A 25,988-nucleotide genomic window follows, 5' to 3' on the forward strand; every position below is an offset into this window, starting at 1 on the left:
GAAGCATAGATCACTGCATTTTGTTTTAAAAAAAGAGATAAACAGAATGACTCAACTAATTTGACAATCCCTTTCATGCAGTCTTTAGAGAATGTCCTGATAGAATGAACACATGTTTAGGGGGTATTTGATTTGCAGGAAGAGAGTTAAGATTAAGTACTTATGGAATAAATGTATTTCAAAATGATGTCTTGATTAAATATTGCCTAAGTGATTTGAGGGAAAAACTAGTTTTTTGTTGATAACACGAACTTTCTCTTATTGGAGGGTGTTTTTTGAAAGAATTCTAAAAACTCACCCACACACCCTTGTCCATCCTGTGGGGCCTGATAACCCTGATAACAAAGACAGCGGAAGGAGCCAGCAGTATTGTCACAGAAACCATGACTGTCACAAATAGTGTTGTTTACACACTCATCAATATCTGCAAAAAAGACATTTTCATATCAGACACGATAGGAAGGCAGTTTAACATACACAGGACATTATTAATATAAAGACACAAGAGAAAAATATGCATATTAATATATGCATGTTATTAATATGTATACATATAAAATTAAGGCCATGTTTACACAGATAAACATTTACACAACTTTAACATATAAGTAAAACATTTTGCCAGATATCAGGCAAAATTTGTTCCAAGGAAAAATATTCATTTTGCCAGAAAAATCAAAGCAATTGTGATTGTCAGGGTAATTATTTTCTAAATGTTTCCATCAATGATTTTCCATGTGAGTGCATTTTGCCAGTGGAAATATGTGCAAATATTATCAGTACAAATGTTTCTAATTCCTAGACACTGCCCACCAAAGGCTCTTGCATCTACTTATCATATTCCATTTGTCCCTGTAGACATTTCCATGACATACTCTAGAATGAAGAGTGAAGTAGGCAGAACTAAGAGAATAATGACAATACTATAAAGGAAAGTAACCCCAAAATATGTTAGAACTCAGTAAGCTGCACTGATCCATCTTGATGCCACAGAACTAATAATGACGCATACCTCTATCCTCCAGTGGATTAAAAATGCTGAATAGACACATACTGCATGACGTATTTTAAATGCTTTGGTTTACTTTTGTTTTAAGGGAAGCTTCTATTGGCATGAGTGAGAGACAGGAATTGGGAAGTAACATTTAGTGATGGTGAGGGTGGAATAAAAACTATAGACCCAGTACGTAACTATGAATAATTATCTAAATGAGAACTTAAAAGAAAAATTGAACGATCACACAAATTCACTGCTGGTACAGCTATGACCTTGTTCAACCATCCTGGCAAATGATTTAGACTTGTATAAAAATGGTTCATATCCTTTGACTTAATCAGGCTTCTTATACTTACTAGCTGTGTGACACTGGACAAGTCATTTAACCACAATTTGCCTCAGTTTTTTAGCTCTGTGACATCAGGATAATTATGACAGCTACATCCCTGGGTTGTTGTAAGGATCAAACAAGATACTATTTGTAAATCACTTAGCAAAGTGCCCAGAAAATCACAGGCACTTAATAAATCTTTCTTTCTTTCTTTCTCTCTTTCTTTCTTTTCTATTTGCCTCCCTTTCTTCTATCCTAAGGGGTTATTTATGTACAATATTTCTAGTAGCACAATGTGTAACAGCAAAAAACTGGAAAGTGTATGTGTATGTGTGTGTGTGTGTGTGTGTGTGTGTGTGTGTGCGTGTGTGTGTCCAATGACTGGGAAAACTAGATGAACAAATTATGGTCTATGAATGTAACGGAATAGACACTATACTATGAAGAAAATCAAATATAAAGAATTCAAAGAAATATGGAAAGAATTTTTGATTAAAGCACCCCAAAAAAAACCCCAACACCAGGATATAAAATTTCCACAACTATGAAATGAAAATAACTTTAAATGGTAACAAAATTCTGATTAAAATTTTGGAAAACTTGGTCCCAACTTACAAAGCATACCCCTTTGTTTTTCTTATTTAAAAAAAAAGAAAAAGAAAAACTGAAGTTTTTTAAAATACACAGATACACTGGCAAGTTCATTTGGGAATACAGTGTTTTAAATAAAGATTGCATATTATACATTGCAATCACTCGAACTTTACTTTAATTGTTCAGAATTGTATACTGTGAGAGATTCTATTAAGAGTCTGTATAATACATTGAAATAAATGTTTTGCCTCCTACTCTCATACTAGACCATCCATCATTCTCCCAAACACTCCATTTTCCCATGTGCCTTTGCTTTCATTAACTATGACTATCAAAATCAAACTTCTTCTTTAAGGTCCACCTCAAATACCACCTTTTTCCGTAGACAAATCACTTCACCTCTCTTAGTCTCAATTTCTTTATCCCAAAATGAGAGGAATGGATTAGCTAACTTCTCAAATCACTTCCAACTATACTAATATATACTATACTCCTATGATCCTAAGATTTCCCTGATTCATCCAGCTGGAAGTAATCCCTTCATCTTGTGTAGTATCTATAATCATTTGTGTGTCTTTCTCCTTTTCCCTAATACACCATTAGCTCCTTGAGCACACAGGCCATGTCCTGTTTGTCTTTGTATCCTTCAGAATGTCTAAGCCAGAGTTATCACATTGAACCCTCAATGAATAATTGTTGAATTGAATCAACTGCCAAGGAGGAAACAGTGCCATAGGAGCTATCATTCCATAGGTTACTGCTAGTTTTAGACATTATGAAATCAGCAAGTGTCAAAGGGACCAGGTTTTGTATATGAAAAATGGGGAGGGACTTAAAGGGACCTTAGAGATCATCTGATTGAATTCAATCATTTTACAGATAAGAAAACTGACACCAGGTATGGGCAGGTCACTTGCTCCAAGTTAAAGTGCTAATTGAACATGTCAAGGCCACTATTCAGAAGGTCAGAAGATAATACATTTAGAGCTAAAAGAAACCTTAAAGGTCTAGTCCAAGCTACCACTAAACCATTTTATAGATGAGGAAACTGGGGTCTAGGAAGGTTAAGTGATTTGTCCATGGCCAAAGATAGAGTAACAGTCAGTCAACAAGTATCTACTGATTGTCTACTTTGTCCTTGGCACCAGGCTAAGAGCTGGGGACACAATAAAAGGTCAAAGACTGTTCCTGCTCTCAAGAAACACAGTCTAATGGGGAAAATAAATATATTCAAACAAGATAGATACAGAATAAACTAGAGACAGTCAATAGAGAGAAGGCACTGCTAGCATTAAGAGGAACTGGGAAAGGCTTCTTGCAGCAAGGGGCAGAGCCAAGATTCTGACTCCAAACCCTGCATACTACACACTGCAATAAACTGCCTCCACAAATATAAACAGTAAGGTAAAGTGAGGTAAAGGAAAGATTCTTTAAATTACTCCAGGACAGGGACTAGAGTATTTTTAATTTATCTGTAAAGGCTTTCATCAGATTAGAGGTCCCCACCAATGCAAACTGAAATTTAAGTCTATGATTCAGTTAAACAATTTCTAAGGTGTATCCTGAAGCACACAGAGGTCAAAGGACTTATGAGTCCTTGGCCATACACTTAGCATCACTGAGGTGAGCTTTTAATTTAGAGATGTCTGACCTCAACTCCAGTACACTGTCCTCTACACTATACCATCTCCATCCTTGCTCTGAAACACTTAACTTCCTATCTCTAAATATTTTATATATAATCACAGGATCTGCCTGAAATGACTTGATTAAAGTAACATCTTTCATGCTCATCCAGAAATGTTTACTTTTTTGTAAATCACTTGGATGAAGACAAAGAATATGCTTATAAAATTTGCAGATGACACAAAGCAGGGAAGGACAGCTAATACAACAGATACCAGAATCAAGGTTTTAAATTATTTCAACAGGCTAGAGTGCTGGACTGAAACCAAGTTGAAATTTAACGAGGATGAATATAAAGTCTTGTGTTTAGGTTAGGAAAATGGACTGAACAAAATACAGGATAAGGGAGACCTGGCTTAGTTGGCAGCTAAACATTTGGAAAAGAAAATGAGGTTTTAGTTGTACAAAAGATTCATGCAAGTGTGTGATGCATTTAGTTTAAAAAAAAACACCACAACTAAAACTAAAGTACTCTGAAATAGCATTAGTAATAGTATGGGGTCAAAATTCAAGGAACTAATATTCTGACTGTTTTCTATGTTAGTAAATCTGTAATTTACAGTAAATTGTTGAGTCTTGGGTGCCAAGTTTCAAGGCACTTTGACAAAGATTGCATCCAGATTAAGACATTGGGGATGGCAAGGGGTAGAGTTCATACTGAGATGTGGGCAAGTATCATTTTGCACAGCTACTGCTTACTATGCAAAAGTTAGTTGTTAACACATTTCTGAGAAGCAGTCTCAAATTTCTGTATATTTCATTTCATATCTGTGGGGGAGCTGGAGAAAGGAAGGGAGTTTGGGGCAATAAATATGAGGGAGGAAATGCAATGAAAATTTGTGACAACCCCATATCACAAGAAAACAGAGATGTTTTAGATTATGGTGCAGTAGAAAGACACCTGCATTTGAAATTAGAGGACCCGATGCAAAATCCCAAAGGCAATTCTAATTCCTTTACAATTTTTGAGATTGCTTGGATTTGTAATAAAAAGAAATAAAAAGTAATCTGGTCTCCTGCTGGTGAATAACTATTTAGCAAATAATGTTTTATAGAAGTAATGTAAGGGCTAGCAGTATTGTATTGTATTGTATGAGCTGAGGTAATTTCTTAACAAGGGTACATTTGTTTCATATCTAACTAATGACCTAAATGCAAAAAAAGCAGTATGTTAGCATTTTCTTTGATAATATAAGTCATTTGATTTTGTTTTCCCATTACCATTTTTTCCTATATCCAGGAAACTGTTTTTATTAGGGTTAAAATTGCAAAAATAAACCTGAATCTTCTTGGCAATGCATGATCAGTTTTAATTAAAGCATTAATGTTAACTGGAATTCAGAAGACAAATCTCTATTTCACATACCAACTTCACACTGAATCATTTCCAAGTTTAACAGGATATATTTTTTCCTTGATCTTTCATATTTTTCTAATAATATTAAATTAATTCTGTCTAAAGCTTTATTAGCAACCAGCCATGCATATCACTGCAAAATGCCATCCAAAAGATGAATGTTTTTCCAAATTCCTAATAGACTGCACAGATGTACTAGGCAAGAAAGCATATTGGCTGCTCATTTTGCATAGAAATGATTAATATTTATATTTTCTTAAGCAAAGGAAACAAACATCAATCAGACATATAGAAAATACAAGAGGGAGAGGAATCACAAGAATCAAGGAAACAAGATGACTGAATGGGTTCTTATAGTTAGAAAAAGCTTTAGATTTGGGGTTAAGAGACTTCAATTCAAGTCCTGTTGGATACTTGCTAGCTTTCAAACCAAGGTCTGTCATTTAACCTCTCTGAATCTCAGTTTACACATTTATAAAATGGGAATGATCATATATGCACTGTCTGCTTGATAGGGAAAATGCTCTTTAATACGAGTGATAATGATGATGCACCAACAGGATTACTCCAAATATAAGAAAGAATTATAATGTCAAACATCTGCATGTGCTCATTTTTAAAGTGACACTGCAATGAATGAATGACTGATAGGCCCCAAATCTGGGTGGCCTTGATAATTGCACTATATGGAAGATCATGCCAAGATGCTTTTCACTTACTGCCAATGGATCATGAGCCGAGGGCAGGGACTTCCCCACTTTTGTATTTCTATTTCCAGTGTCTAGTACAGTGCCTGGCACAGAGTAAATTTTTGTTGATTGTCAGATCATCATTCCTGACCATGATGTAATCACAGGTTGGATGAAGAAAACGTTATTTGTCATCAAGAAATACATAATAACAAAAACCACACCTGAGGCAGGTTTCACACAAAGGTACATTGCTAGCAAAACAGTTTCATTTTTATCAGTCTATAATCATTCATTAATCTCTATGTGCCAAGCACCATGCTAAGTGCTAGAGGTAAATGGATAAAAAATGGAACAATCCCCATTCTCAAGGCACTCACATTCTATCACTACTTCATTGATGAGAAACTTTGACAGATTAAAAAAAATGGAGGTACCTAAATACCATGATGTTCTTACTAGGGCTAATGAACTGAAATATTTTCTTACCAATTAAATAGTTTAAATTGTGATCAAAGTCTATACTATCAAAATTAACAACAAAAACAAAGGTACATGTAGACAAGTGTGTGCATCTAAATTTATGCATTGCACAATGTGCATATTTGTATTCACTGTAATGAAATAATTAGTTTTGTCCTTGGACACATCCTTTGTCTTTTGTTACTTCTATTTGTGTTGTTTAGTCATTTTCAGCCACATCCCACTTTCCATGACCCCATTTAGGGTTTTCTTGTCAAGGATACTAAAATAGTTTGCCACAGAACAAGGGCCCCAAGATGGCAGACCTGAAAGTGAAGAAACTCTGCTACAAATCCAAAGCCCACTAGCTGTCATGGAATTCTTTCTATGTCAAACTGGAAGTCAGAAGACCTGGCCTTTACTTCGAGCTCCATCACTTTGTGACCTTTAGATAATCATTTTACCTCCTAGACCTCTCCACCCCAGGACACCAGGATAATGGCATAGTGCTTTCAAATCAATGTGCAGAGGTATAGTAAACTCAGAAGAAATGATATTGGTAAAGTGGGTTTCAGTCTTTTGGAAGAAAACTCCACCAGGTCAAAAATGGTATGAGTCTAAATATTTAACTGGAAAGTGCCTTGCCCACTGGTTTTCTCCATAAAAAAGGAAATAACCCACTATTACAGTCCAATGCTTGCCAACCATTTGGAATAAGTAAATCATTTGGTGCCAGAATCTTGAGAAAGAAGGTCCAGAGGAAAGGGGTTTGCACTGGAAGAAATTTAGGATTCATACTTCAATGGAAATGCAGTATTTACTTTCCTTACTGACAGGAAAGGAAGCCAACTTGGAGGCAGCAAACCCTAGCCAAGAAGTTGGACTGAAAGAGATTAAACTGAGGGAGAAGCTGCCCAAAAAGAATTAAAAGACAGCAGGGAGACTGACCCAAAAGGGATTAAAGAGACAGCAATATAGCAACCCAGAAGAGAAGCCAGTGTTAATGAAGGATGAGCACAAAGGGGAAAAATCAATTCTAATCTAATCAATTGGAAATTTAAAATGGTATTTGGAGAAGGTCCAGAAAGTATAATAGGGTATGGAAACAGATTTAAAATGGTTGAATGAGGTCTGGCAGCAATGATGAGGTTAGAGAATATGGATTTAAAGCATAATGGAAAATGAGGTTTTTCTCCCCCCCCCCTTCTTCTGGGAAATGGACATGAGCCAGAAAATAACTAAAGATATCCTGTTGCAAAGTTTAACTAACCTTCTCCTTTCTAAAAGAGGACTAGGGAAAAAAAAGAATTTCAGGGCCTTGAACTCTATAAAGTAGAGCATTCAAGAGGCAAATAATGGAAAATCAGCAACCAGAAAGTCTTAGACTTAAAATAATCACATATCTATTTTTCTCGCTGTATCTTGTAACTGATAGTTCTTCCAGAACTCCCTAACTTCAAAGATCTCTATTCACGTTGGCTTCATGGGGGCAGATTTCAAAAGATAGTCCTTCTCTTTTATCTCTTTTTAGTACCTAAAGAATATGTTCAAAGAACTACAGCAAAAACTGGCTCTGGATTCAAAACTGTGGTTTATTGTTCATCAGGCACAGGAACAGTTAAAAAAAAAAAGTCCACTCCACTGGAACTCACCTAAAGGCCTGCTCAGATTCTATGCAGTGAATATCTGGAGATAAAGAGAAGAAGAAGAAGGAATAGCAGCAGCAGCAGTGGCAGCAGCAGCAATAGTAACAGTAGCAGCAGCAGCAAGCTGCAGTAGTAGTAACTTAAAATGTAGATGAATTTGAAAAAAAAAAAACATTAAATCAGAACCTCAGCATTGGAAAGCACCTCAGGGACCATGAAGTCTGACCCACTGAAGAACAGGAATGTTAGCTACAACATCCACGACAAGCGCTATAGGGCAAAGTGAGATGCATGAATTGACATTATTAGAACTATTCAGAAGTGGAACAAGCTGCCCTGGGAAGTAAAGGATTCTCTCTCAGTGAAGGTCTTCAAATAAAAGTTAGAGAGTCACTCATTAGCTGTGGTAGAAGGGACCTTTTTTTTTCAGGAATATGGTAGACTAGTTGGCTCCTGAGATTCCTTTTCAACTCTGCTATTCTGTGATTTTATTCATTCTGTTTAAAGAGCCAGCAAGGAGGTTGCACAGTGGTCAAGAGTCAAGAAGATCCGGGTGCAAATTCATACTCAGACACTGACCTGCTGTTATGACCCAGATCAAGCTGCTTATCCTATTTGCTTCAGTTTCCTCAAATGTGAAATGGGGATAACAACGGCACTTAACCTTGAAGGTTTGTTGTGAGCAGCAGATGATATAATATTTGTGAAGTGCTTAGCACAGTTCCTGGAATGTAGTAGGTATTATATAAATATTTATTCCTTTTTCCTTAAAGACCCCAAATAATAAGGAACTCAGTGTCTCTTGAGGCCTCTATTCCATTTTTGGATAGCTCAAAATGTGAGACTGAATTTCTCTATGTGGAACTAAAAACATGGCTCTCTGCAACTTAGGATAGTAAATTTAGTGTTGTAAAGGGCCTAAGAAAGTATCTAATCCAAACAATTCATTTTACTGATGAGGAAACAAACTCAGTTGGGCGGAGTCATCTGACTCCAACTATTTCTTTCCAGTTTTGTCCTCTAAGGCCAAGAAGTGCAAATTAAACAAGTAAAATAGTGTTCATCAACATCTTAAACTATGCATGAAGGTGAAATTGAATATGCTTTTGAGGGAAATGTAGACTTATTCTAGTTAAAATACATAAAAGTTAAGAACTAAATTTTGTAACATGTTCATAACTGATTCAGTCAGCAAAAGATGTCACTTTGGGGCAAGATGTCTGAAAATTGTTTTGACAGGCTGATCAAGCAATTAAAAATTAGGAACAAAAGTGATTTAATGATTTTCAAAAAATTAAAATCTGAGAGTTTACAATTCATGCCATAGTGAAGTGTTTCTTTTAATGATACCAACACCCTAACTGATAAAAGTCTTTCTCCATTTCCTCCCAGTGGCACAGAGTTGAGACTGTAGGTTCTCAATGTTTGTATCAATGGAGCATAAAACCCAGACGGTCTCACCAAATTGTAGTGGCTTTAAAAAAGAGCCGGCCATATAATCAGTCTATCTAGATGCTGGGAGGTTTGGAAATAAAAAAGGTTCTACCTTGTCACTTCTGACACCTGGAATCACCGGCTCCTTCAAGACTATGCTTGAGCGTTACACTCTTTAAAAGGTCTTTCCTGATCCCCTTCAAAAAGAAGTTTTGGTTTACTTTGTACATACTTCAAATTTACATCTGTGTACATGTTACTTCCTTCCATTAGAATATGAGCTCCTTGAGGACAGGAACTATTTCATTTTTGTCTTTGGATTCCTAGTGTCTAGGACAGTGATTGGTCACATAGTAGGTGCTCAGTGAGTCCTTGATGACCTGAACTGATTTCTAGATGGTGAGGTTTTGGTCATAATAACTCAAGAAACTATCTAGTAAGTACAGAATGGTTTTGACATTTGTTAGTAGATGGATTTCTCATATGGATGAAGTCATAGATCTGTTTATACATTTCTCCCCTAACAAAATGTAAGCTACTTGAGGGCAGTGACATTTTCAAGTTTTTCTCTGTTTCTCTAATACCTAGCATAGTACCTGGCATCTGATAGCTGCCTGATAAGTGATTGTTGATTGAATGATTAAGTATATCAACCTGACACTTAGGAAACCAGAAATTTTTATTTTAAAAATAGTTACTTTACTTGAAGAATAAAATGACAGGAAAAAATTTGAAGTTACCCCTCTTATTATCAACTATTATTTGATAATACACACATGGACATATATGCATGTACAAACACACTTTACATTTTTTATGCTAAGAATCATGACAATTCTCTCAATTTTGTCAGAACTCAATATTCTTTTTTTGGTGGGGGGGGGGAGGTGGTGGTTCAGACCTGGGATTTCTTTGGTAACTTCCAGTGAACAAACTCCCTCTGCCAACACTGTTCTGCACCTTACAGTCTTATGAGGTTTTTCTGGAGCACTAAGAGGTTATGCAATTTACTCAAGGTCACAGAGCCATTATGTAGCAAGAGGCAAGACTTAAACCTAGGTCTTCCTAATATTACCTCTAAATATTTAAGAAGGTATTCCAAGTTAATCAAGTGTTTCAGAAAACAAAAATTTGTCCAAATACAAGAACAAATAGCCCCCCACACACAAAAATAAAATCTTTAGGACAGAAAGATTAAAAAATTAAAGTATTACTTTGCGTACATGAAAAATAAAACATCTCCTAAATATGAGTATTCACTCTACTGGAAGAGATCACAATCTATCTCTGCCTTCTCATCCTTTAAAATTATCTTACCATAAACACTCCAAAGAAGAGCTACTCAAGATGTCAGAGCATTTTTAAACATTCTGGAATAGAAGTACGGCACAAAAGGGCTATCCATTTGTTATGTCTCATTATCATTCCACGGCTGGCCTTTCTCTTATTATGCTTTTTTCTGACAATATATAGTTTGTAACTGATAATATGCCACAGGTCAGGTAGAACCACTTTGAATTATATGACTGCATTTTGGATCCCCCTGATTTTGATTATTCTGAAATCATAGTGGCCATGATTTGCATTAATATGATCATTAGGATAATACTGATATTTAAAAGTTGAGATTTTGTATTAAGCAGGATGTTTGAAATCACTGAAGAGCCCATGTATTTATTTTCCAAATAAAATCCAGCTTTCTCTCCTCCTCCTTGCAATGCAAGACCCAGATAATAGTCTATTTGTAATACCTGCAGAAACTTTATGTACTAAAAGGCTAACTCAAAGGAATTTCCATTCAAATGCATGTCAAAATCTGAACAAAATACATTTTTTAACCATTTGGAATACCTGGTGACGAATTCAAGTGTAGACATACAAGAGAAAAACAAAAAAAAAAAACTGGAAAATATGATTTGGAAGTGAAGAGACTTACTATTTTCCAAAGTAGTTGAGTTGATCAAAATCAATTTGCACAAGAAAAAGCTCAAAAGAGTCTATAAACTATCTCAGTAATTACTCAATGAGCAAAGGAGAGGCACATGCTAAATATAAATAAGCCACAAAATACAAGATAAGCAAAGAATTGTGTGGAAGCAATGGAGTAAGGAATCAAAAAAAAAAAAAAAAAAAAAAAGCCCAGCCAGTCAAAGTGCTGCTGCAACAACAAAGGATAACAACAGAAAATTCAAGTTCCTTATTGGTATCTATGTGCTGTTAAGATTTATAGGAAGGTCCTCTCTGGATGATTTATGGAAGGACTTAGATAACAATAACAAAGGAAGAGCAAACATGGATGGATTGCGTTTTAATTCATTTGGCAGATTACACAAGGGTGATATCTCAAATTGACAGACCTATCAAATCTCATTTGGGAGGGCCATTAGTAATTTGGACATCATATAATCAGAAAAATGACAAGCAAAGAGGAACAACTGGAGAACCATACAATGAAATGGGAATAATCATAAAATATTTTCCATTTAGACTCTCTTTAAAACATCTTTTGTGAATAGTAAGAACTTCTGACAAGCCTATAGCTCCTTGTTTTATGCCTCATTTGATATTGATGATTGGAGGGAAAGTTAATAGTTACTTTTTTTCCCTTTCATATTTAAAAGGAAGGCAGACTGCCATGTGCAGAACCTCATTTGCATGTGTCTGGAGTTTTGGAAGCTTGATTATCCTGTGTTTTCCTACAAATGGACCTTGGGAGCTTGTTCTAGCAGGGGAGGGCAGCTACTCGTATACCCTTGACTGAAGAATGGCATGTCTCTATTGGGGAAGGTTGTCCTGTTCAACCAAGCTCGAAACTTTGGGAGGGATGCATGTGGAAAGGTAAAGGAGGAAGGGGACACCCACCTCACCAGTGAGATCAGCTGAATAAACCCTGGTGATCAATGGGGTGGCAGATGTCGAAGCCAAATAGCTCTCATATCCTGAATAGATACTTTTTGACTGACTCTCTAAAGGCATACTATGTGATCTTGAAAAAATGCATGGAAAATAAACATTTTAGAGGATACTTTTAAAAATTATAATTTGCTGAGCAATTTTTTTCTTTTGTGATAACAGTAAACAGGACTTTAAAATTTTTCTCCTCAATTTTATAACTATGAAGATGTGGTTTGCTCTTAAAAAAATCATCTATGCTTACATTTCTGATATTTTTTGTAAAGAGAACACTTGATACATAATCCATTCATACACACTTTATAAAGGTAAGAGAGTAGGCACATTGGTCAGTTGTTGTTGCCTTCTTGGGTTGCTTTATTCTGGTAACAATGTCTTCTGAAAATTCCTTCCTCCCCCCATTATTTTGGCACATGACTCTTTTTGATATATCTTGGAAACTCAGCCCTTAGGGCATTAAAAATTGTGTCTCCTCAAGACAATGTATTCTGTGTATTTTTGGTCAAGTTTGGCTTCTCTTCCAGACTTCAGTTCTATTGTCATCAATTATGAGACTGGATTGTTAAAAAAAAAAAAACACTGACAAATATGTTCAATTTTTGGTCTGTTTCTTGTACTCTCTCCCGTTTTGTCTATAAATAATCCTGGGATGATCTGGTTAAATTGGGTCTCACATCAAACTGTGTGAAGGCTTAATTTCCACTCTGCTGCTCTTTGTTATTTTGTCAAGTGATATTGATCATAATCCTCCACCACTTTCCTCTATAAGTTGGATAAATGAGTGTGTATTTCTAAACCAGTGTTGTCTTTGGCTACTGTATCTCTTTGCTTGGCAAGTTGATCAAGTGTTTTTTTGACCAAAATGGTTTCTGGGTTCTTTTGACTTCCATAGTACGGTAACTGTTATTCATCAAACTTCTCTTAGAAATGGTGACAATCTTGTTCAATCCATTCACTTTAATGCATCCTTCATTCTACAGAGCCAACAGTTCCATTAAAATAAGTAATCTGTTCTGTTGGATGTGTTCTGATTATGTAGTGTCTGGTCATCTAAGTTTCCTCCTAATTTAGAGTTGATTTGGAAACTTTATAACTGTCACTGAATTTAGTGCATAAAGAATTTTTATTTTAAAATTAGTCTCATGTTAATAACCAATCATATCAAGTTGCCATTAAAATGTTAATCAATTTCATGTTTGTGTTATTATTCAATGCTCACTATCTCCAGTGATTTCTAATTCTCTTTTTGAAGGGAGCAGTCACACTCTTCAGGTGTTGGGCTTTCCGGGTAGTTTACAAGCCTTTAGAAAGGTCAAAAGCTTGTAAACTGGTAAACATAAAATGGTAACAAAAAAAGGAACAAAACTCAAGAGTAAATTTCTGCTCTCAAATTCTCACCGGAAACTTTAAATAGATTGCTCCTTTAAATTTTTTTTCTTCAGGGGGAAAATGTTTCACTGATACTCCTTTTTAATATTACTGATACTTCTCAATAACTTTCTCTACTCATCCCCAAAATATACCTATCTTGTAACAAAGAAATATAGCTAAACAAAACAAATCAACACATTGACCATGCCTGGAAATTGTGCCTCATTCCACACCTATGGTTTATCAAATCTTTGACAATTTTGTTGTGTTTGGTCATTTTACTGACTCTTTATAACCTAATTTGGGGTTTTCTTGGCAAAGATACTGGAGTGGTTGACCATTTCCTTCTCCAGTTCTCTTACACATAGGGAACTGAGGCAAGCAGGGTTCCATGACTTGTCGGGGGTCACACAGACAATAAGCATCTGAGGTCATATTTGAAGTCAGTAAAATGAGTCTTCCTGTATCCAGACCCTGTACTCTATCCACTGAGCCACTTAGCTGCCCCTTTGGCAATAGGTAGGATGAATATTTTGGGGCTAACTCTTTTTGATCATCTGAAGAATGGGGAGTTATTACATGCTACTGCAATTCCCACAAAAAATCAACTTTAATTTCATAGAATCCTAATCTTAAAGTCGGAAGGGACAACAAAGGTCCTCCTAGTCCAATTCTCTCATTTGGCAGATAAGAAGTATGAGGTTCAGAGAGGAGGAGTAACTTGACTAAGCTGGTATTTGGAGTCAGCTTTTCTATTTATTCTCGAATGGGTGACTTCTCCTCTTTAAGTCTAAAAGGTCCCTAGAAGCAATAGGACTTAGAACCAGAAGGAACATGAAAGATAACACAGGACAGCCTCTTCATTTTATAGAAAAGGAAGTAGAGGCTACAGAACATGGTTCACTGAGATACCTTACTGTTAATCTCAAGTTCAATAGGTCTCAAATTGAACAAAATCATATTCCTTTCTCAAATGGGTTCTCTTTCTAACTTAATTCTGAATATATCACCATGTGAAGAAACACAGAAACCAGAGCAAGGAGGAATGATGCAGGTAAATGGAAGCAGAAATAAATGTGTGATTATATGTCAAAGTAAACTAACACCTACTTGGTCAGAAATAATAAATAAATATTCTGGAAAACAAATCACAAGCTGGCATGGAGTTATATTATGAGTTATTTAAGACTTCAATTATTGTGACAGCTCTTAGAATATTCTATCTTCCCAAAACTCAGTAACTAAAAATTTCTGACTTGCTTTTATATAGTTTGTCCTTCAAACAGAAGTAAACCAGAGGAACATTTAAGCTGGATCTGATTCTCACTCAGAAGGAGGAAATGGTTTCTGGAGTGGAAATGATGAGAATTCCATCTTGGAATTTGTGATCAGGAAAGAAAAAACAGGTATAAACTAGTATGCATTCTAGTTGGGGGAAGAGTAGATTTCAAATGGTTCAGATAATGGGTAGGTAGGATCATATGCACTAAAAATATACAGAATAAAATTCCAAAGACACAAAAAGAAAGAATCCCAGCGAAGAGGAAAAAGGATAGTTGTCTAAAGAAATCTTAAAAATTCAAGGTATTGTCTATTACCTTATAAATTAGGAAATCAACCAGTAAGTATTAATTAAGCACCTACCATCTGCCAGGCACTGGGGATACAAGTACAAATAATGAAATAATCCCTACTTGAAAGGAGTTTACATTCTAATGGGAGAAACAATACATACATGCATACACTACCTACATACATACATATATACATATATGTAGCACAAGTAGAAAGTTAATAAATACAAATATATACAAAGTAGTTAAGTATAAGGTAGTTTGGGAGAAAGGCCAATGGCTGAAGGTCAACTGATTATTACAATGTAAATTTGGGCTATAAACCTTATTTTCTTTTATTATACTGCTATAAGAGACAGCAAGGTTTAACAGATAAAGGGCTGACCTTAGAAACAGCAAGACCTGTGTTCATGCCCTAATGCTGATACATGCTAGCTCTGAGTCCATAGTCAAGTTACTTAACCTTATACAAAGTATCTCAAGGCCCCAGGCAAGCAATTCTCTAAGACCATAAATTAAAGATGAGTTGCTGATCTGTATCAATGCCAAGGATTGAAATCATAAGCCAGAACAAAAAAACGAAACAAAACAAAATGCAACTGCTAGAACACACTTGGGGAACATTTCTGTCACACTAAGAATATTTCTAATCGCCCAACTGTGGGTTTATTTTCCTATCCAAAGGGGAAAAAAAAGCTTTCTCCATAACCATTTCTCCTACCCATTTAGAGAGCGGTCCTGAGGCATGTTGATTGTGTTGTGTTTTTAGAACCTCTTAAAGAAACCATAAGAGCAAGATCACACAAATTAAATAGAAAAGAGTTATAACAGCATAAGTGTATCTTCCAAAGCTCATATTCTAATAAACAGGCACTCAGAAATACAAATATTTAAAAGGAAACTTAAAAATTAAAAGTAACATTTAGTTTTCTAATATTGTACAGCATTTTATTTTCTACACCTAGGAAAATGGTATTTTATTCAAAGTTCAAGTAACTTTTCAGAATCTTGAAGCACCTAAATAATGAAAAGAAAAGCAGAGGGCCACGGGATCAATGAACTCAAAACAAAAAAATTAGAGAAACATCCAAGAACCTACACTTTCTAATTTAGATAAGACAAAGAAAGTATATCTACTAATTGTGACTAATGACTATTAATAGTTTAGCACATGGACAAAAAGCTGTTCAGGTTTTTAATTTCAAACTGTATAGCTGACTGCTTCATTCAGTTAACAATCAGAGATGTGAAGTCATATATGAGTTAATCACCACCTTACCCCACCCCCCAAAAGAAAATCTTTTCTCATCCAGATAGCTCAGTCAAAAATCTTCCTGTTTTATATCAAGAAAGGGCATTTGTATCTTTAATCACCTTGTAAAGCCAGAAACTAAAATTGGACAAACGTTGCTAATCTGGAAGAAGGAAAAGTGAGATGGGGACTGGAGGTAGGTGGTATGGGGAAATCACTTTTATGTACCACATGTTTATACAATTAAAATGAAACCACATAATTATGAACTAGGCTTTATATTTGAACACCTTTGAGAATGGTAATAAAATTCTGAATTTGAAAGAAAATTTTTGGTGCTTACTATGGAAACCACTATAAAAACTTTTGGAGTAAGATTAAGAGGGATGGTGTGTTGTTGTTGTTGTTTTTGAAGGGGCATGTTGATCCAGAAAAAAAAAACTATCACAAGATTGATCAAATAACATCTTTTTACAAAAGTTATCATCAAAGTATATTTCATCATTAAAAAAACTCATTCCCCAGAGTAAGAACTCATAAAATATTATGTAAAAATTGATGAAGTGGATAGGAGAGACCAGAATCTATCATTAGAAAGAAAAAAGAAATTAAAAATCAACATTGTTGAGAGGGAGTTTGGGGGAATTAAAAAAACTAAGAAGGAATGAGGATTAATCGTTTTTAAAACAAACACCTTTTATATTTTTAAAGAAAGGCAATAAAACAAACAAGATATATCATTATCAGATAGAATTCCACAAAATTTAAGGCATTTTGTCCTTTCTGTTCTAATTTCATAATAACAAGTTGGACCTGTGAAGTTTATTTATCATCACCTTAGGAAAAGTTTTTTGGATCTTCAAAACAATTTTTTTCAATCTAAATCTTATACTTTTCTCTAAGAGCACTCAATTACTCAAATGCAATTCTGATTTCACCAATTTGGCTCTTCTTACCAATTATCCAGACTGAAACTCATCTATGCATGCCCATACTGAGTCACTCTCTCATCTAGATTCTCCTCTATCTTCATCACCTGAGGTCCACCCAACATCCTGGAGGCCATCCTAAATTCTTATTGACATTATGAAAGTGCCAGTGGCACACTCGAGATACTGACTTGTATCTCTCACCTTATTATTTGCCCATCTTTTCTTCCTATCATGCATTTCCCCAATAACATCTTTTAATCCTATCCTCAGACATTCTTCATTGATAATAAGTCTCAACCTATTCATATTTCACCATGTGTTTCTCCTTTGCTTCATGATATTCAATTTCAAATTCTTTTGGAGACCACAGAGTCTTTACTATAGGTCCTCTTAAAGCCAGATAACTCTACCAGCAGAGTGCTGCCATTTAAAAAAAAAATCTTAATTTATTATTTATTTGTTTCTGATAGTCTTCTTTTCAATTTTTAACTTTCAAATTATCTCCCTCCCTTCCACACCCTCCCTCACCCACTGAGAAGGCAAGCAATATGATATCAATTATACATGTAAAATCATATGAAAAATATTTCCACATTAGCCATATTTTTAAAAAGCAAGAAAAATAAATGAAGAAAATTATACTTCAATTTGCACTTAGAGTTCAGCAGTTCCTTTTCTGGATGTGGACAGCATTTTTTCATTATGAGTCCTTTGGAATTGTCTTGGATCATTGTACTGATCAGAGTAGCCAAGTCTTTCACATTTGATCATCATTACATTGTTGTTACTGTATATAATGATTTCTGGGTTCTTTCCACTTCACTTTCCATTGGTTCATACAGGTCTTGCATGTTTTTGTTTTTGTTTTTCTGCTACCACACCTCTTGTCACTTCTCACTGGACACTAATACTCCATCACAATCATATGCCACAACTTGTTCCCTAATTGATGAGCATCCCCTATAGTTTCAATTTTTTTGCCACTACAAAAAGAGCTATTATAAATATTTTTGTACATATAGGCTCTTTTCCTTTTCCTTTTATTTCTTTGGGATACAAATCTAGTAGTGGTATTGCTGGGTCAAAGGGTATGCACAGTTTTATAGCCCTTTGGGCCTGGTTCTAAATGGTTCTCCAGAATGGTGGGACCAGTTCACCACTCCACCAGAAGCTCATTAGTGTTCCTATTTTCCCCTCACTTCCTCCAGCATTTGTCATTTCTGATAGGTGTGAGGTGGTTAGAATTGTTTTAATTTGCTTTTCTCTAATCAATAGTGACTTAGAACATTTTTTATGTGACTATAGATAGTTTTAATTTCTTCTTCTGAAAACTGCTTGTTTATGTCCTTTGACAATTTATCAGTTGGAGAATGGCTCTTATTTTTATAAATTTGACTCAGTTCTATACTCAGTATATATTTGAGAAATGAGGCCTTTATCAGAGAAACTTGCTGTAAAAATGTTTAATATTACTTCATTGTGGTCACTTTTAGCAAAATGCAGTTTCCCTGATTACCCCTTTTAATTAATAAACCTCTATTTTTGATTTTGCTCAAGATTGCTACCCTTCCCTTTTTTTAAGTTTACCTGAAGCAGATTAGATTCTGCTCCAGCCCTTTATTATATTAACTCAGTGTGTGTCTTTCTGTTTCAAGTGTGTCTCTTTATAAAGAACATATTGTTGGATTCTGGTTTCTAATCCATTCTGCTATCCACTTCTGCTTTATGAGTGAGCTCATCCTATTTACATTCACAGTTATGATTACTGTTTTTTTCCCTGCATCCCCTTTTCATGTTTCTTCTTCTCTCTCTGTCTTTTTATCCTGTCCAGCCTTAAAAGTCTATTTTGCTTCTAACCACTGACTACCTTAATATGTCTTCCCTTTTATCATCCCCTATATCCCCCCCCACCTTCTCTTATCTCTTTCCTCTCTTATTTCCCCATTAGGAGTTACATTTCTATACAAAACTGAGTATGTGTATATATGTATGTATATATATGCATATATATGTATATATATTCCCCCCTACTCTTCCCTCTTTGAACCGGTTCTGATGAGAGTGATGGGAAGGAGAAAGCATTGCCCACCACTTCCCGTCTTGCCCCCCCCCCCATTTTCCCTAAAAGCTCTTCCTTGCAGGCCTCTTTTATGAGAGAAAAATTTCCCCTTTCCTCTGTCTCCCAGTACTTCCCTCTTTTTCACCCTTTCATTCTTATTTTTTTTGTGTGATCATTCCAAATATAATCAGTTCACATCCATGCCCTCTGTCTACATAAACTCTTTTAACTACCCTAATAATGATAAAGTTCTTAGGAGTCACATGTATCATCTTACCATATTAGAATGAAAACAGTTTAATTTTATTCAGACCCTTGTGATTACTTTTATGTTTACCTTTTTGTGCTTTTCAGGCATGCTCATGCTGTTTGTTTGTTTGTTTTTTTTCCATCAATAGTTTTGGAGTTCTGCTAGTTTTTAGTGCTTCCAAGGTGGTGCTATGTGGGGAGAGGTGTGGTCTCTGCTTTCCTAGTGTGCACTCTGGTCTTTACCCAGGAAGGGTCCCTGGTCTCCTTTAGCCACAAGCACCAGCACTCCTCTTTGCATTGGAACTGTGACCAGGGCCTCTGCTTCCTTTGATCGACCCCCAGCATTCCTCTCTGCCTGAAACTGCAACCCAGAATTACATATGGGCAACTCAGTTGCCAGTCAATGATAGCTGTACCCAATGCCAGCAAAGGGTCCCTTGGAATCTCTTTCTGACCAGTTGTCTGACCCCATTACCAGCTCTGGACTGAGAGCTCCTGAAGCTGCTGCCACTACATGAGTCAGCACCAGACAAGTTTCCACTCTGGTGTCACAAACTTCTCCCAACCTCCTAAGTTTTCTTAGGCCAGAAAACTGTCTCACCCTGACCTTTTGTTGGCACTGCTGCTCCAAAATATGAGTTGAGGCATTATTTTAAAGTTGTTTGGAAGGGAATGTTGAGAGAGTTCAGCTGGGTTTCTTTTTATTTACCATCTTGGCTCTGTCCAATAGAATGCTAGTATGAAAAAGGACAGTCTTTTGTTTCCAGGAGAAGTTGGGTAACATTAAAAGGAGTTTTGCAGTTTTCTGAAAGCAATCCAGGAGATCCTTTACAACTGTGGGTCCAATTATTATCCCTTTGTATTGCCAATCCAAGACAAACATTCTGATGTCCTATACTATAAGCCAACAATAATTAGTTGCGATTTTTAAATTATGTTGAGTTTAAACAAGTCTTCAAGACAAGTTTAATTATTAAAACATTTTGGGGGAGGTGGGCCTGTGATATCACTATAAGCAAATTCCTGATGTAGAAACTTCCTCAGATCAGATATTTGTTCTGTAACTAAAAGTCTTAGAGAGTTGCCTAGAGTGTTGAGAAGTTATGTGATGTGTCAGAGGCAGGACTAAAACCCAGGTTTTCTTGAGTCTAAGACCCCTTCTCTATCCACTATGCAACACTGCCCCTGTACTAAATAAATGTTATCACAATAAATACATGTATAATTAGTTTGGAATTTCCCATGTGTTTATTCTGAATAGTTATTTCGTGCAATTTTGCCATTGTTCCTGGATTGTACTCATGATGAGGGCCTGAATCAGGGTAGTGTCAGAGGAGAGGAAGATGCATATGTGAGAGAAGTTAGAAAGGCAAAATAGAGGAACCTTAAGAACAGATTGGATATAGCGTCTGAGTGAAAGTGAAAGTGATACCTAGTTTGTGAAGATGAGTGATTTGGAGTACTAAGGAAGTTAGGAAGAGGGGAGGGGAAAAGATAATGAGTTCAGTTTTGATCCTATTAAATTTAAGGTGACTATGAGGCATCCAGTTCAAGATGCACAGGAAAAGAATTACTGGGTGAACCCAAGCACAATCATCACTTGGCCATAAGTAACATCAGTAACAGTGACAATGTCAATATTTAAGTCTTTGAAGACTTCTAATTTTGATAACCCAGATGTAACACACACATACACACACACACACACACACATACAACTTGGGGCTAAGATTTTAGGTTGAGTTAACTAATCCATAAGGAAAAAACAGTTTCTATTTATATCATTTTATAAGGTTTTTGGCTATTATGATAAAAATCTCTTACATAAATTAGTAACTTTCACTTAAACTAGACAGATTAGAAGTTGATGCCTCAATTTCATATGTCATATGAAGAGTAAATACATTCTTCTCTAGAATATATACATATATATGTATATATATATATATATATAACATTACACAAAGTAGATAAATAATAAAAAACTTAAATAGAGCAATAACACACTCCAGTGAAGACAGGAAGACCTGAGGGTCATGTGAAGATCAAAAGTGATTATCCTTAGTTTATATTAACAGTTTAACTTGTTAAAAAAGTTCCTTTGATGGAAAATATGAGCTTACATACTCTATTCAGTTGTACTTTTCACTTTGAGACATAGTCAGTTGGCAATTCCACTACATTTACTCTAGGATGTAGCAACCACATATACACCTATGGTCTGTTATTGCAGATCCCTGCTAAAGGCTAGTTCAATCAAAAAATCTTGGAAGCTGAAGAAAGTATGCTATTTTTCTTTAAGTAATTCTAAAAAGTAAACGATCACACTGATCTTCCCTCCTTCCCACATCAATGGTATAGGTGGGCTAAGAAAACATACATGTAGTTGATCAGAAGAGCAGCAGGATTTCTGAATTTTGTGGTAAATAAAAGTTTCCAGGATCATAGATCTAGAGATGGGAGGGACCTCATAGGCCATCTAATTTGCATTCCTCATTTTACAAATATGAAACTTGAGGGCCATAAAGGTTAAGGAGAATGTAGTAGCAGACGTAAGCTCTGCAGGGGAAAGAACTATCTTACTCTTCTATTTGAATTCTTAGAGCTTGGCACAGGGCCTGGGATGTAGCAGGTAAAAATCTACCAGTAAGAGCTTACTAACTGACTAAGTGATTTTCCCAAGGTCACACAAGTCTTCTGATGCCAAACCTAGCCTTCTTTGCATTGACTATAGCTAATTTTCTTTGATTTGTAATTTACCTCATTTTACAAATAACAGGGAAAAGTACCAGCAGAGTCATAGAGAAAATTGGTCAACTATGAGAAATGAGGCATAATATGTCCTTGTGATAAAATCAATTCATCATTTAATATTCTACCTGCTAGACACTTAACAACTAATTTTGGAATCATTATATTCTCTTAAAAGTACAAATAGACATCAATCATGAAAAGACAAAATTTTAACCAAAAAAAACTCTGTTGCTAACAAAGAATTGGCTAAAAGAGATGCTCAGGGAACATGAGTACCTTTGGTAGCTGTGAAAATAGGGCATCCAGGATAGAGCTATTTATGGATTCCACTCTCTAGTAGTCAAACGTAATATTACTCAGCTACCATATATTGTTTACTTATCCTTCTAAAAGAGAAGTTTTCAGAGTTCTAAAACTTTAAAAGGTCAGAAATGATAACTTAGGATGGGCTCTTGAATATTTTGCTAAACTTTATTAAAAACTTTGATATGCAGAAGATAATTAAACAACCCATGGAACTCTTTATTCCGGGTTCAAAAGGAGTCTTTTCCAGAAAAAAAATTTCTTCAACTCTCTCCTTGATGATTTAAGCAGCCATTTTCACTCACTTTTTCATAAATACATTCTCAGAAGGAGCTAGTATGAAGAAAAGAAGCCTTTATAGCTGGAAGCCACATCCCAGACTGCTATATGGTCTTTAAAACTTTTTTTTTGGTTTTGCCTTAGAATTAAGTGAAATTTCCTTTTTCTTGGAAACATAAGAGATATGTAAATAGGATCTCATTACTTTTTAAGTTTAGATATGAAAGTGACTTTCCTAAAATCAAAAAATGGTTATGTTTACCAGACAGGTATAAAAATAAATGGATTATTACCGTGGCAGAGGCCTACTGGTATCCTACTTGCCTCTGCCCAAAATTTTAAATAATTTTTTTTTTCTGGTGCTTGACATAAAGTTTTACCTCTAAGCCAACAAAACCACCAATTACTTTTGGAGAATCATCAACTATGGCTTCAAAATTTTCCTTTTATGCTACATTGTTTACAAAAAAATTACACTTCAATCCTGAGGATAAACCTCTCTACTCTCTTTTATATCCTCTGACTTGGCTAAAGTTGGCTGTACTGTTATCCTATTTCTTATGAAAGGGAAATTGATTTTAGAAGTTTTGAAAATATGGTTTCTGGTTTTAGGGCCTTCTCTACTGTTAGTAGACTCTGGGCACAGTTGTATAGAATTAATGAATTACTGGGACATACAGCTTTTTAAACGTTTTATTATCCAAGCCCACTAATTTTCATTTGTGCCTTTTGCTTTTTCAAAATAACTGAGCAAACATTGTTAAGCACAAAAAATAGCCAAAGCATTGGTAGAACCTACTTCTCTGGAGATCTTAAAAACATGAAAAATATCTGTATTATTTTGGTGCAATTCTACTGAGAGTCAGTGGGGCTGCCCAGGATTCATTCTAATTTGAGAAAACTGGTATGTATTAAAAAAAAAAAAGACAAGAATAATGGAGCTGAATTTGCTGAGCATATTGGGAAGAAGGAACTGACTCTAAGTATTTTTGGAGAACTGTCATAAAGGTAAAGGAAAATCCACAAAGAAGGGTGACTGGGATGATGAAAGGCCTAGAAATCATGGTATATTGGGATCATCTTAATGAATCATGAATTTTTAGATTGAAGAAGGGAACTACCATACCTGCCTTCAAATATTTGAAAGGCTATTGTGTAAAAGGATTGTTGGACTTGTTTCGATTGGTGCCCAAGAGGAGGAGGGACAGAGCTTGGGACAACAAATATTGGTTAGAGAGAGACAGACATAGGTCTATATTAAATCAGTAGGCCATTCCCAATAGTCATCTAGTAGAAAGGACATTGCCCGAGGAGTTAGGAAACACTAATTCTACTGGCCCTGTCACTTCTCTTAAGCTATCATGCTCTATCTCTCCTTTCTCAGAGGAATTCCTTGAAAAATCTTCTACTTTCTTTCTTCCCCCTTACTCCTCAACTCTTTGCAATTTACCTTTCAGCCTAATCACTCAACTGAAACCACTCTCTCCAAAGTTACCAATGATCTACCAGACAAATCTGACTGTTAAATTTTCTCAGTCCTCAAACTTCTCAAACTGTGTGCTGTATTTAACATTGATGACCAACCTTTCTTTTAAGAGAAGCTTTACTCTCTGGATTTGCATGGCACTAATCTCTCCTGGTTTGCCTTTCACCTTTATGATTGCCCTTTCTCAACATCTTTTGTGAGTTAATCAGGTACATGAGACACCCCAACTCTGAGTGTTCCTCAAGGTTCTGGCCTGGGTCCTTTCTATACATTCTTTCTCAGGAACATCATCACCAATGGGTTAACTAACATCTTTATGGCAGATGACTGCTAGATCTGAAATCCAGACCCTCACCTTCAGACCTGTATCATCAATTAATCATTTGGATTAACCAAACTGGAAATCCAGAGCCATCTTAAACTCAACATGTCTAAAATTGAACTCTTTACCTTTCCTCCTGCCACTTCTACCTTTACAACATCTCTCATATCCAACCTTTTAGGTCAGGCCCCCACAACCTCTCACCTAGATTAGTGCAACAGCTTCCTAAAGTTTCTCACCACACCAGGTCACCTTCCAGACCACTGACAAAGAGATTTATTTTAAATGTAGTTCTGTCACACCTTACTCAATCAACTCCAGTGCTTTCCTATTGCCTCTAGAATAAAATAAAAGCTGCTTTGTTAAGCTTTGAACATAATCTGGTCCAATCTATCTTTCCAGCCCCACTGGATGGTAATCTTCCTCCTACATTGCCATACTGGTCTTCTCTCTATTCTTCACTCATCACACTCCATCTCTCATCTCTGCACTGGGTGTCCCCCATGCCCGGAAAACAATCTTACTTCTACCTCATAGAATCCCTTCTCTTCCTTCCTTTAAGATGCAGTTTAGGCACAATATTCTGAAAGAAGCCTCTCCTGAACTCTCAAATGCTAGTACCCTCCCTCTCACAGTACACCTGTATATATATATATACATATGTATATATATATATATACATATTATATATATATATATACACCTTTGTAATACATAGAGATATGTGTATATCTATTAACTCAATAATTATGTTATATATATACTCATATGTAAATGTTGTCTACCCCATTGTACTATAAGCTCACTTAAAGTGGGGTTTTTTCATTCCTTGTACTTCTATCCTAAGAGCCTAGCACAATGCCTGGTATGTAGTAGGAGTTTTATAAATACCTAGTGATTGACTGATGTTGAGTTTCAGAATTTTTACCAGTATTTTGAGTTATACTGAATGACATCTAAGGATTCTTTCAGCTCTGCTAATCTACCATTCTAGATCAGGGGAGAATTAATATGGGCCTGAACTTTATGGTAGTGACTTTAGGAAAGAAATGGAGGTGATGGATGCAAGCAAAATATTGGAGAGAGAACTACAGAAATTAGTGACTGATTTGTATGTTAGATAAAAGAGCCAAAGATGCATTTGATCCTTTGAACTCACTTGACTGGTAGAATGGTGATGGCATTAGCAGAAATGGGAAAGTTAAAAAAAAGAGCAGAGAAGGAAAGATAATTAGCTCAGTTTCTGTTCCTATAACTTTATGATAGAGTAGACAACAACAATGGTAGCTAAATGTTCC

At 35.6% G+C, this 25,988-nt stretch overlaps 1 protein-coding gene across 2 annotated transcripts in view; it reads right to left on the minus strand.

The window, feature by feature from the left end:
* Nucleotides 1-25,988, minus strand: part of LTBP1 (latent transforming growth factor beta binding protein 1) — a 485,724-nt gene that overhangs the window by 61,143 nt on the left and 398,593 nt on the right. For both annotated transcript variants that reach the window (XM_027850411.1, XM_027850410.1), the window contains exon 25: nt 299-424. In XM_027850411.1, the coding sequence (XP_027706212.1) occupies nt 299-424 (126 nt within the window). The remainder of the gene's footprint in view (nt 1-298; nt 425-25,988) is intronic.

This window comes from Vombatus ursinus, unplaced genomic scaffold, assembly GCF_900497805.2.
Source record: "Vombatus ursinus unplaced genomic scaffold, bare-nosed wombat genome assembly UNPS02009062.1, whole genome shotgun sequence".
Classification (NCBI taxonomy): domain Eukaryota; kingdom Metazoa; phylum Chordata; class Mammalia; order Diprotodontia; family Vombatidae; genus Vombatus; species Vombatus ursinus.